Here is a 12498-nt window from a genome sequence, read left to right as displayed (position 1 = left end):
TTCATTCCTTCACATGTAGCAGACGTAGTCCTTTTGATGATTCTGTAGGTTAGTATTCACAGTTTGCCACTAGTTGTACTAACATGGAAAGTAACTTAGGTTCGAAAATGGGCTTAGACACACTTCTATCCGCCTGAAAGGAAATAAAAATTATGATTTAAATACAAAATACTCGGTTGTGGTGGAGATTGCTCGCATCAAACCTCGTACAGTATGCGGTCATTGAAGCGTTTCCCCGAACGCCAGTGGCAGCATCGTAGCCGGTGGTGCAAGAGATAACTACCATGTAAAAGCACCGTATTCGATCAAAAACAACGTAGCAAAGTTTTTAAAACAAACCCCAGATGTAACACCAACAAAATACGTTTGGAGATATTTTCTCGTCATGTTTAGCTTTGATTGAATTGTAATAACAGATAATCACTAGTGTCTAGAAATAGTCCTAGTCGAGTGCCTGGGTTCTATCGTGTGGCGTCTTACAATTTGGGAATGACTTCAACTCACTCCAGAGCAGAAAGCCTTTTATGAGAGGGTTTATTTTATAATTGGGGAGAGCTTCCTAGAATCGTTCTACATATATATATATATATATATATATATATATATATATATATATATATATATCATTTCGCGCGCACTTGAAGATACGTAATTGACATAAAACGTACCCGTTTTCCCTAATAAGTCACTGCGATATGAATGTTTCATGATTCTCCTCTGTGAAATCCGTGTGTTTAGATGTAGATCAGAGCAAGACTGCTTGCTTCGAGATCATAGATTCCAGTTATTAAATAGTGACATCACGACAAATGATTTGGTCAGCAGTTACGTATTATCGCATTGAACGTGTTCTGGCGGAAAATGTCATCAATATATTCGTGTTCCGCTACCCGTAAAAGTAGCTCGCTTCAAACGATCGAGTGCATATATCGGGAAATTGATTTCAACATATGTGATTCCCGGACCGAAACAACATGCTATATTTTACTAGCTCTAGAGTGCTTATGAAACGCACTCTTTTGTATCCGAACGTTAAATCGATTAGCAATACTGGGTATCTATCAGCTTATCACACGTTTCTAGCTTAGAGTAACGTCAAGAGTGAAAGAACCCCATAATAACGAATCACAATACCATACTCTTTCGACAAATGGTAGATCGTAAGAGATCGTTAAATATTTCAGATGTACGAAATTAAAGTTGTTTGGCGACATTCCCACTTTTCTACATGCTGTTGTGACTGTCGTCAGGCCTGTCTATAGCGGAAGTTCATATTTGCCCATATACGCTTGACAGAACTGCGATACAGCTCATTTGCTTGAGCAATTGAAGATACCGTGAAAGTTTACCATTCGTGAAAAATATTCCACTAAAACTGGATAAAAAGATAAGTGTCTCTGCGTACGCGACAAACATTCATGTGTATGAGACGGTACCAAGTAATACCAAATCGCACAAACAGAGCTTTCGAGGCAGAATACGCTCACAAACGTATTTTCTTAGCTGCTTAAAGTGAAATAAATGTGTTTATCATAAGGTTTGAGATACATTGGGAGTTATCGCAAACCTCAAATGTGGTTTTGAGAGAACCTGAAAATGATTTCCATAACGTAAAGCGGGATATCCAAAGTATATATTAAGTTGAAATAATAAAAAAATAGCACCAAAAATTATTTCTGATAATTTCTGATGAAATTCTGATAATACCTGAATTCTGATGTTTAAGTGACAAAGTATGTTCGAGAAAAGAGAAGTTATCGCTGTAGGGTCATTGAGATAATCCCTCACGGTTGACACTTATAATGTGTTCTGCTTAAAACAACATACTTACTAGCCGAGTCATATACGAAAATACAAACTTGTTAGAAAGGCGACCTTTAGCTTTATTTCCTCTATAGATTGTAGGGTCTAAATCTTATGTTAACGGTATACTGCTTATATCTGTGTACTTCCTGCAAATTGTTCATATAAAAATAAAAAAGCAGTTCAAATCACATTATGAGTGAGTTTTTGCACTTCACTTATGTCTAATTACATGAGTCATTCATCCACATCAAATGGCGTCATCATAATAAGACCGCCAAAGCTTGTAACCTAAGCTTAAGTTATTTTAGTTGAAATTGCGTATACGCACGTTCTGTCAGATCGAGCGGAACCTCCTGTTCAGGAGATCGCAGGAGTCATGAAGCGAAGGAAGTCTCAGCAATGAATTGCAATGAAAACTCAGTGAAGCCAAGTTCCATCTGGTTACCTTCTGTGCTTAGTCGTTGAATAGTGCGACAGCGGAGAAAAAGTATACCAGTGCTTTCCTTATTTCCGTGTGACTAGATACAATGCGTTGATCTGCATGGAACTCGCATTGACGAGCTCACCAGAAGAGAAAGGGTTTTGCAAACTAAGGATCACCCTGGAGAAGTGAAGAAAAGGTCTGCTGTCTCTTATGGTAAATGCGAGAGCGGCGCCATCTATGGACCCTGAGGGAAAACTAGCCGTCCGTCGCAGGAATCCGCAAAGGTCACGTGGCCCCCGGCGAGGCTCCGTAGCGCCCCTTATAGCGTCGGTGGGGTATTCGCTGAGAATGGGTCGTAGTCTACTTACATAGGCCGGCGCACTGTTGTGTATTGTCATTAGTAGTCAAGGATCGAAGGAGAGGGAGAGAAACAGAGTCAAGGTGCTGAAGTCAGTTCGAGGCGACCGACGGTACGACACAGCAGCATAGGAAAGGACGAACGGACAGGGGACACACGGCAGCTAGAAGGAACAAGTGGCTAGAAAGCGTGTGTTAGAAATTCAAAGCATACAGCGGTTGGGGACAAGAGGCTAGGGACTAGCGCACCCTAAAACTTGGTTCTAATACGTCTTCAAAACAGAACACGCGACGCTCCAGCATTAGTGTGACGAGGATTTGTTATGTGCAACTGTTTTTGAAAGCGCTCTATTATAGCTGGTGTGAAGTAGAGGTTGGTATAGTGCCACTACGCTTTTGAAAAAACCAATACCTGGCTAGGGATTACAAGACGAAGTGCCTTTCTTCTCCATTGTGGCCATCGAGAGGTTAGCACATCTGGATTTGCCTGTGCAAGGCTGAATCGTTGCTGCATAAAGCTTGCAACGAGTAGTTGGCAGCAAACGTTGCTCGGTAAAGAAGGACGCATAGGATAATTGCAGTGCACTTGTGCTGGGTGGCTACTGAGATGTTTCTCGTTTCGTGTTCGGTCAGTCAGTAGAGGCTCCTTGTTTGTCTCGTAGCAGGAACAACAAGGCGCCCGTCCCCAGCGCTTTCACTGGAACTGACCTTGGAAACTGCATTCACCCGCAACAAGTGACAAAACTTAACCTTCAGCTCCACCTCCTTGCGCTTTCACGGTTATCCAACGGCAGGACAGCAGAGTTCGTATTTCGACGTTTGGCTGTTGCGTCCTTTAGTGCGCGACAACGAGCCAAAAAACGGCCTCTTTACCTGCACTGTCCCTACTAGCAGTTCTACCGAGGGACATCTCAGACTCGTCTACGCTGATTATATCAAGCCTGGACTACCGGTAGATTAAAACAGCGAAATCAGGCGAGGGCGACAAGATACGCTTTGTTGCGAAATTTCGTAGGGGAAGGTCACAGAAGAAAAAAACGAGATCATGGAGGCATCGGATCAGTACAGTGCGGCTGCCCCTACAGGTGTACCCGTAGCTACGAATGCAGCCCCTCAGGCTGGTAGCGCTGTGGCTGATGGTGAAATTCAGCTAACAATGTTCGACAAGATGCGAAGGATGGTGTCCACTGATGAAGAGTGGGACGCCATTCTGTTGCAGAAGATGGAGCTCAAGAGGAATCGGGGTACGCTAGTGCAGTCATTCATCATTATCGGCATAATATATGCACAAAGTTGCTATGTAAAATGCCACCTGACCGATCGATTAACTGTCTGTTGAGGCAGTAGCGATTATATTAATTCACACACAAAGTATAATAACTTATTTGAAGAGATCAAACAAAGAATATAAACTATTTTTTTGTTTGTTGAGGATTGTCATTTAGCGCGCTAGAACAAGTCTAGTTGAGTAATTTTTAGTTGTGCGCCAGCTTTCAGCTGTTATATTTATCCATCTTCCTATATACGATTCTCGTTGTAAATGATATCAAATACTTTTCTATGTTAGGATGCTAGTGAATTTCTTTATAGTAAGGTATATCTCATGCGGTTAAAGATACCCCTAAGAAAAGTTGTCACTACAAGAACACTATTAACATTTAGACAGCAAAACTCAGGCCTCGGTAAACGGTCGCTTATTTCATAGAGCAATAATCCAGGCCCCGCTAAGGGATGAGACCGAATCTAGAACCCTATCAGTTTTTCTAGCTGAATACACAGTATTATCTAAAATGGTAGGTCTATTAAACGGATCCAAAGGGACTTCAGAGCTACCCGCAAACGTCGGAAGACATCGCTCATGCAAGAGAGTTGTCATTGGCAAAAGGGCTAAGGCATATAATGACCGAACATGCTATGACAATGCATACTTATAGTCTAAATAGGAAATATAACCACCCGTGCTGTATGCTGTGCTCTATCGTTAATGTGCGATGTTACCATATGACGGAATTCACTACAGAAATTGCGTGGTGCTTCAAGCAGGGCATAGATTTGAAATACCAGTTTTACTTTATTTTGGAAGGCGGTAGATGAGCTCGGATAAGCTAAGTTTATTAGGGGAAACATAGAAGTAGAAGCTATCGTTTCCTATAGATAAAAACAATTCCTGGACTGTCCGATGTAAGTGAGATTTAGCCTTCACTGATCAATTAAAGCCGTATTTTAATAACTTTATTCTGCTGCAAACTGTGGAGGCAGGTGTCGGCCATACGGATTCGCAGTTTGAGGAAGGGTTTACGGCATGACTAGGTAATCTGCTCCACTTCTGATTTCAGCCAACCCAGAATAATGAGATTAAAATATCTGATTGCTTTGAACAACTTCTTTATGCATTTATGCCGATGACATGCAGAACAAGGACTTCCTGATCCGCCTCAGCAGCCCTTCTCCATTGGCGGAGCCGTTGGAAACGTGGGGGCGGCTATTGGAAGCAAGGTAATGAAACAAACACTCTATTCGATACCTCAGAAAATCCGCAAATATATAATTAAATAGTAATTAATTAATTGACCTGATATTTTTAGTGTTATTGTTATAGCGAACACAACATTATAGTTACTATATGAGAAGCAAACTATTAGGCTAGAAAAATATGTCTATCGGCCCTTTTATATTGAGTACACGCGGTAGCAAAATGCTACAGCTTGCACGTTCTAGTAGTTAAGAAACAGGTGTCGTTCGTTTCAGTCTGAGTTCCCCTGATATTAATCCAAGTTAATTAGCCCTCCCTGGAGTCGCTTTCTCATCATGTGGTCTTGAACAGATTCGCTCGCACATGCTAAATTCATCTTTCATAGCATGCGTCGTTTATGTTCAGTCTCGTCAGCTGAACGTGATCCGAACAATCAATAATTGTTATGGCTCTACTTCACTTCATGGACACGACCTTATTTTGTCAACCCTGTTCATTAAGCCTGAATCATGAAATGGACCTCTCACATGATTACAATGTGCTTTTGTTGTTGTTTTGTAACGCTGCGCATGGCCTTTGTTTTCCTAGAGAATATTTGTATTTTCAGCCCTATATCAGCTCAACTGTTCAACTATATACAAGATTATGCTTCGAAATGCTAGTCATGTTGCAACGTTGAAATTAAAACGAGCCAGTTTCCAGACTATGTTTCTCTACTGAGCATGTCCATACACAAAAAAAAAAAAAAAAAAGAAACGATACAAAAAAAGTTTACATTAGAAGAAAAAATTATTTTTTCTTTTATAAATGTTAAATATGTCATTTTTAAGAACCATTAAGATCAAGAGCGATCTGTAAACCACCAAAAGACTGTTGCCGTATTACTTGCGAGCACTCTTCTATACAAGAAAGCTATGAACCTGAAGAAAAGTAGAATTCACAGACAACATGTTTTCAAGCACCTTCAGTCGCCAATGAACGTGAATTAAACACGAGAAGCGTATCTTTTTAAGAACAATTTCCGAGATGTGACGCGATCCCCGGTTCAGCGGCATTCTATTTTCGTCTCTTCTGTATTTATATATGCGTGTGACTATTCTTCCAGGTGGGTGGGGTCCTGACTAAGGCTAAAGGCGCTATCCCAGTGCAGCTTCCGTCGATGCCTGCTATGCCCAATATTCCGATCCCCGGCCTCAACAAGTCACAACCTTCGGAAACCGTAGGCGACGCTGCAGCGGCTGCTGCGTCGCAAGACTACAGCCAGGTATCCGCCTATCCGTCTGCCTGTCTGTTCAATGCGGACTTTGAAAAAGTCATACGTTTGTGTTACGTTGCGTGATTCGGTGCTCAGTGTCTCAGTAGCCTTAAACAGGCATGAACGTATTCCAAAGAAAGCTTCTATGTATAACTCTAATTTTCATGCAGAACAAAACCAATGTGCTTATTTCTGATAATGTGATAAAAATCGTCCTAAACACATGTGTGATCCCCTTGATCAAATTAGAGACTAAACCCTTGAAATCAATAATATGACATTCAAGTGTTGGCAGATTGATTGGATAGGTTTCCTCTTTGTTCGATGTGGTTTGAACTTGCTGAGCGCTGACTGAGAGCTGATGACTTGCACATAACAGTCATCTCGACACCAGGAAAGTACTGGTTGTGTTTACTATCGTATGTGACGGCAGTTCACCTATTCTCACGTTCCGAAGTATTCTCGCACAATGAAGTCCTCATTTACTGTTCTCATCCGCAGGTGGACTCAACTATCACCCAGCAGTAAAGACAACGACGTTTGTGAAGACGAACGTGGACTGAGATCATTTCATACCGCATACAACACCGTCTTGTCGTGTACCCACAAATGAACATTTGCTCTTCTGTGCGTCATAGGTGAACAAAAATTGCCCCTTTTTTGGGAAAAAGGATCCTTTTCCCTGTCTCGGTACGGCACAGAGGTTTACCAGCCAACCTAATCGAACCACTAATTCGGAATCGACATGCTTATGAAATGCGCTGCCAGCTGAAACATGCTCTCCGTTTGGAATCGGCTTGTTTCACAATCGCTGTAACGTGCTTTTTAGACCACAAACGATTCGTGTGCCCCAGGCCCACTTAGGTGGCTGTGCACCATCGATCGAATTAGTTAATACATAAGCTCTGCTAATTCCACTTATCAAAGGAAACACGATAGCTTAATTTGTAAATTCCGCGACGGCGGCAAAATCAAGATGTTCAGTGTACAAATTCCCTAACATAAATATCCTTTAGGGAAAGGCGGTACCCTCTAGCCAAAGCGTGCATTTCAACAACTCAGCCGCAACAATATATCATTAAAAATGACGAAACCTATGAATTAAGTTATAGATGAAGAAATTAAACAATCTAAATGTGCGCCACTATCTAATACACTCTGGATAGTAATATTTAGAAAAATATACGAAACAATTGTAGCAGCAGCAGCACCAGCCGCCGGAACTTTACTTAGCAACGTCAGGAGCGGAAGATCAACAGGTTAGCAGCCGTGATCAAAAGAGGTCGACGCATATGACTCATACTGGGATATATATACACACACATATACATATATTAACTATGAGAAGCATTATTGCTATTATATTAGCACGCCCTTAAGCGATCGATTGTGGTACGAAATGTTAATGCTGCTATACAACTGCTGCTGCTGCTGCTGCTACAACATCGGCCAATGATCATGGTAACGAAGTAATATAACACGCTATTATTTTATGTGACAACACTTAATAGTGATGCAGAGTATTGTTAGTCGATTATTTTGCTTTCGCATCGCCTACATCTTTCTGTGTAACGATAAAAGCCTTGAGGAGATAAATGCATGAAACAATATTCGCAAACGGATTAGATAAAAAAGAAAAAGCTCCCGCATATAAGCCACCCCGTTTCTTTAGAACGTTCATTTGCAGTATCATGCCCATATGGCCCCAATGTCACTCGAACAAAACAGATGTCAATTTGTCATACGTCATTAGAGGCGAGAGGCGTAGGAACGCAAGTTTAACACTTTACCAGCCCGTTTTTCAGTAATGATATGCACGATGTTAACTTTGTTCCGTGAGATGCTATTCGGTGATGATTCGAAACCTTTTCACCGAATCAATGCATTAGAATCAACGGTAGTAAATCGGGCCGAACCCCATTTTTAGTTTGAATTACTTTTACCGTCGTTTGACCTGTTCGGAGTAGAAAAATAAACCCTAAAATTCCTTAGAACCGAGTTCCATTGTTCGACCAGTTCGGAGCAAAATAAACCCTAAAATTCCTTAGAACCGTTGTACCTGAAGTCAAATTTTCAGAATGCAGTTATTGCAGAATATGATTTTTTTTTCCAACTCTTCACTGGTAAGCGCAAATACGTGCAGCACAAAACACCCCAAAAGGTCGAAATCATCATAATATTCCTCCTAATTGCAAAAGGATAATTGCGCTAGTGAACATACCCTGCTAAAAAAAACACTTCTATTTAGGTGCAAAGTATGTCGTTCGCATATATATCGGAGTTAATTTGAGATTATAAGCAAGTACTGGTTGTACAAGGTACTCGAACTACGTCGTTATTCCAAGGAGCATTTTGTGGACATATATTAGGTGAAGACACGAGTTACTCCGTTTTTTTTTACCAAACAAAAAACGCGGCGTTCGCTCAAACTCTACCACGAAATGAATTCATTATGTGTTGGGCATGATGACGTTCTTTTATCTGTTAACCAACTGATTTCTTTCTTCTCGCCAAAATGTATTAGGCCTGATGTTGAACAACTCGTCCAATAATGTTTTGAGACTTCGCTATTAAATATGCCATTGCTAAGCATATTTTGTGCTCTGGATGATACATTTAGTGCAACGACATATTCAACCCAGACTCTTACAAGATGACACAATTTTTGCCATGTGCGGCGTCGTCCCATTGAAGGAAGAAACAAGCTGCCTTGTTTATTGGATCTTTTCGGTTCGAAAGCCTTGTTCACTCGATGCAACTAGATTATATTCTGTTCCTTTTAAGCATTTGCCAGTGCATAGGACCCTTCCAGTTCCACTAAATGAAAATTTCTTAAGGCGCAGACCTGTCTTGGCCTAACTCTGGGTCTAGCCGTATCTTTCGAAGTTATCCGCTCCTTTCTTCGCTTTATACTGATGGAGGAAATACAATTTCCCGTCACTGGTGACAGCTCTGTGTAGACACTTGTCCATGTGGCTATTCGTCGGTTGGTCAGAGATGACAAGATTCATTCAGACGAGATGTAGGCAGTCAGAAACCGTGTTCCCTTGCGATGTTTAGTCAGTTCGTGAGGCAACCAAGCATCTAATTTTGATCAAATTCCATAGATGTGTTCAAAACTATTAAACTACAGTTCTTTTTCCAATCCTGTTCACGATTTCTTTGCCAACTGTCTTCATTCAAAAATGTTTTCAATCAATCCCTAATGACCTCAGACGGCCGATCAGGGCGGGGTGTATCCTTGAATTTCAAAAGGCCATTCTTGAATTTCACAAACCTGTCGTAAGCAGTCTTTTCAGCTATAAAGTCCTTGCTGCATATGGCACAACAGCTAGAATTTCCATTTTTTGAGCGTGCTCTCAATATAAAATTATTCTTATTAAATTATTAAGTAACAACGGTTTTTCAGAGAAGAGTGAGCACCCTCGAACTTGTATAAATGAACTACTAGAGGAGAGCTGAAAAAAGAGAACTTAAAAACAAAAGGTACTCATGTTTCAACCTAACAGATAAACACTCTAAAGGTATACTCGTTCAAATTTATATATATTCGAGTAACTACTCACTTGCAACCTTGACATCTGTAAAGTCAGCTGAGACTACCTATGCTAAGAAAGCGTTAACTACATTGTACCTTTCGCATGGGTAAAATGGCACATCAAGTTCCCTACAGTGCAATTTCTATGCCGTTGGCGTTGATCCTATCCCGTTCTGCTTTTCAGTATTCTAATTATCAGATTCGCTACCTGTGCCACCGGTGGCGGTATTTGGCTCACATATCTAATATATTCAGCAAGACCGGTTTCGCTAGAACCAAGTAAGTGCTTCGCTACTAGACCTAATAATAGAACAAAAACATAATTCTAGTTTTAATTCAGACAGTTAGTGGTTTAGTTGTTTCATGTCTGTAATAATATACCTCCTAAACTCCTCCTTTTACTTTAGCTTTAATCAACGCGATTCGTTGACGAGACAACAGGAACCAATAACTGAACGCGTCATATGACTTTAGTCGATGAGCGATGAGTAACATGTGACCTCTCACTCAATTTTTGTCTCTCGAACTGTATGCTCCTATACTCTAAAATCTCGTTATGCTCTATTGCATTATGGTCTATTGCAGACACAAAATGCTCACAGGGAGAGCCGCAATAAGAAACTTTCTACGGTGTTACACAATAGACGCGGCAACCAGGAGAAGGTGAAATCATTCCATATCAAACAGCAAATAAATACATATAATTGACACGCTCGTATATATACATGATCATTACACTAGAGAACTTCATATCTGTTCTATTCGAAATGTTTTCATCCTGATATCATCGTCAGCAGCAGCAGCAGCAGCCACATAATTTGTTAGGAACAACGTTTTTCACACGCGAAGAGAAATATATACAAAAGAAATTGATATGTTCTTTACAGATAATGCTATCGTCATAATTCACCACTTGCTAATGTGATTTTCTCCCATTACTTAGTCACAATCACTAGCTATTCACTAATGCTTCTCACTTTATATTATCATGCTATCTCTATATAACATGTAATGTATTGCGCCTCAGTCTTTATTATTGGTACCTGAATTATGTGAATCGACGAATACCATCTCAGACGATGCTTCTGACTTGTCTATAGCTACTACTGTTAGCAGAAAATTGGAATCCATTCCAAAATATGTTTATCTATTAATTGCCTGATTTACTAAATAGCATCCATCGAAGGGGCAATCAAACTGATCCGCAAAAGCAAATAGAATTTTCATAATTAGGTACTTGAAAGAAAATATCTGAAAACGAACGCGGTTAAACTTGGCATTATATTGTACTTACATTTTAATTACTACTACAACAATCGTTACGTCACTTCACAAACACAATTCTGCCGTCTTTATCTTCTAGACTTATTTACGTAGACTTCACCTTTATCCATTGCCATATCATTTGAATTATAGTCAATAGAATTATATCAATCTAACTGTTATCACCTTAACCACTGATATGTTGTTTAGTTAATATCACTGTTATCGAGAACGGTACGTCGATACTTGATAGTATTCGTGTGGGGCAATATTTGCCGTAATTACATTACACGTAACAACGACACACTCCTAAAAATGATTTCATTAAGACATATCTGTAAAATTCGTGTACTTGAGTCCTAATGAATAAAATATATACCATGAAAAACGTCCATACACATGTAACCAGAATCCTTTTCATCTGGGTCAAGACCGGTGGGTATGGACCCAAATGCCGTTCGGCGTCTTAGGCAACGCCAAATAAACTGAGGAACAACAGAACCATGCGTTCAATACAAGAAATTAACAGTATAAATAGATTGGATGTTTAAAAATAACGATCTTAGAAATTGTGTGCAACACCCATCAGTCAGTGGAATCAAAGTACCACAGCTGTGAGCATCGATCGAAAAACTGGTTCCAAGTCAACAAAACTGAGAGTGTATAAGCGATCTTAGTATTTTGATTTGTTATTAGTCCGAGAGTTATGCCCGTTAACGCATATCAAATCCCATCAAAGAAAAAGCTGAAATTTTACACTGAATCTACTGCGGATAATGTAAGCAATACGATGGTAGGACCTTCACCATGAGTCATCTATTTCAACTATCATATCTCATGCTCGGTATTCGGTTGTACTTTATTGATGTTTAATAGAAATAATCATCCAATAAACAACATTATTATTGTGTATTTTGTTCAAACCATTGAAACTACGCAAATAGTGTTTTTAGTGTAGTGGTATTTATTCTGCTTATATTATGTAACAATTGTACTATGTTTTGTTTTCTTTGAAGATAGACACTGTTCCTACTGCTCCTCACAGGTTTCCCGATAACATCAAAAACGTAACTTCTTCTGTTATAATTAGATGTTTCTTAAATAAGAACGGGGAAAAATTATTCTATTGACGTTCATGACGTAGGGCAATGCGAAGTGCTTATCGTGTTTATCACGTAAATGAAGATACTAAAGTTAACTTAGCGCAAAAGTTTAGCATTTTCATGTATCAGATGATCACCTTTATAGGGGATATATATATAGAGATAATAGGGTTATATAGAGATAATAGGGTTCGTTCACATAAATTTAATTTTCATCAAAATAAAAATAATCTAGTACTTTATTATTATGGTTACTATGACAATAAGAATTATTATTAT

At 39.7% G+C, this 12498-nt stretch overlaps 1 protein-coding gene across 1 annotated transcript; it reads left to right on the top strand.

The window, feature by feature from the left end:
• Positions 1-2651: 2651 nt before the first annotated feature.
• On the top strand, positions 2652-12051 carry LOC111269085 (uncharacterized). The gene is made up of 4 exons (XM_022848447.2): positions 2652-3831; positions 5001-5083; positions 6166-6324; positions 6817-12051. Exons 1-4 carry the CDS (start codon positions 3633-3635, stop codon positions 6841-6843), a joined length of 468 nt encoding a protein of 155 aa, XP_022704182.1. The 5' UTR covers positions 2652-3632; the 3' UTR covers positions 6844-12051.
• The last annotated feature ends 447 nt before the right edge of the window (positions 12052-12498 follow it).

This window comes from Varroa jacobsoni, unplaced genomic scaffold (genome assembly GCF_002532875.2).
Source record: "Varroa jacobsoni isolate VJ856 unplaced genomic scaffold, vjacob_1.0 scaffold_141, whole genome shotgun sequence".
Taxonomy (NCBI): domain Eukaryota; kingdom Metazoa; phylum Arthropoda; class Arachnida; order Mesostigmata; family Varroidae; genus Varroa; species Varroa jacobsoni.
The sequence above is the reverse complement of the archived record's forward strand: the minus strand, read 5'-3'. Positions and strand labels throughout refer to the sequence as shown.

Bases quoted from the DNA above. Each gene is read 5' to 3' on its own strand.
- LOC111269085 (XM_022848447.2), top strand. From the start codon at position 3,633: ATGGAGGCATCGGATCAGTACAGTGCGGCTGCCCCTACAGGTGTACCC. The intron at 3,832-5,000 runs GTACGCTAGTGC...GATGACATGCAG, and splicing joins GGAGCTCAAGAGGAATCGGG to AACAAGGACTTCCTGATCCG. The intron at 5,084-6,165 runs GTAATGAAACAA...CTATTCTTCCAG, and splicing joins GGGCGGCTATTGGAAGCAAG to GTGGGTGGGGTCCTGACTAA.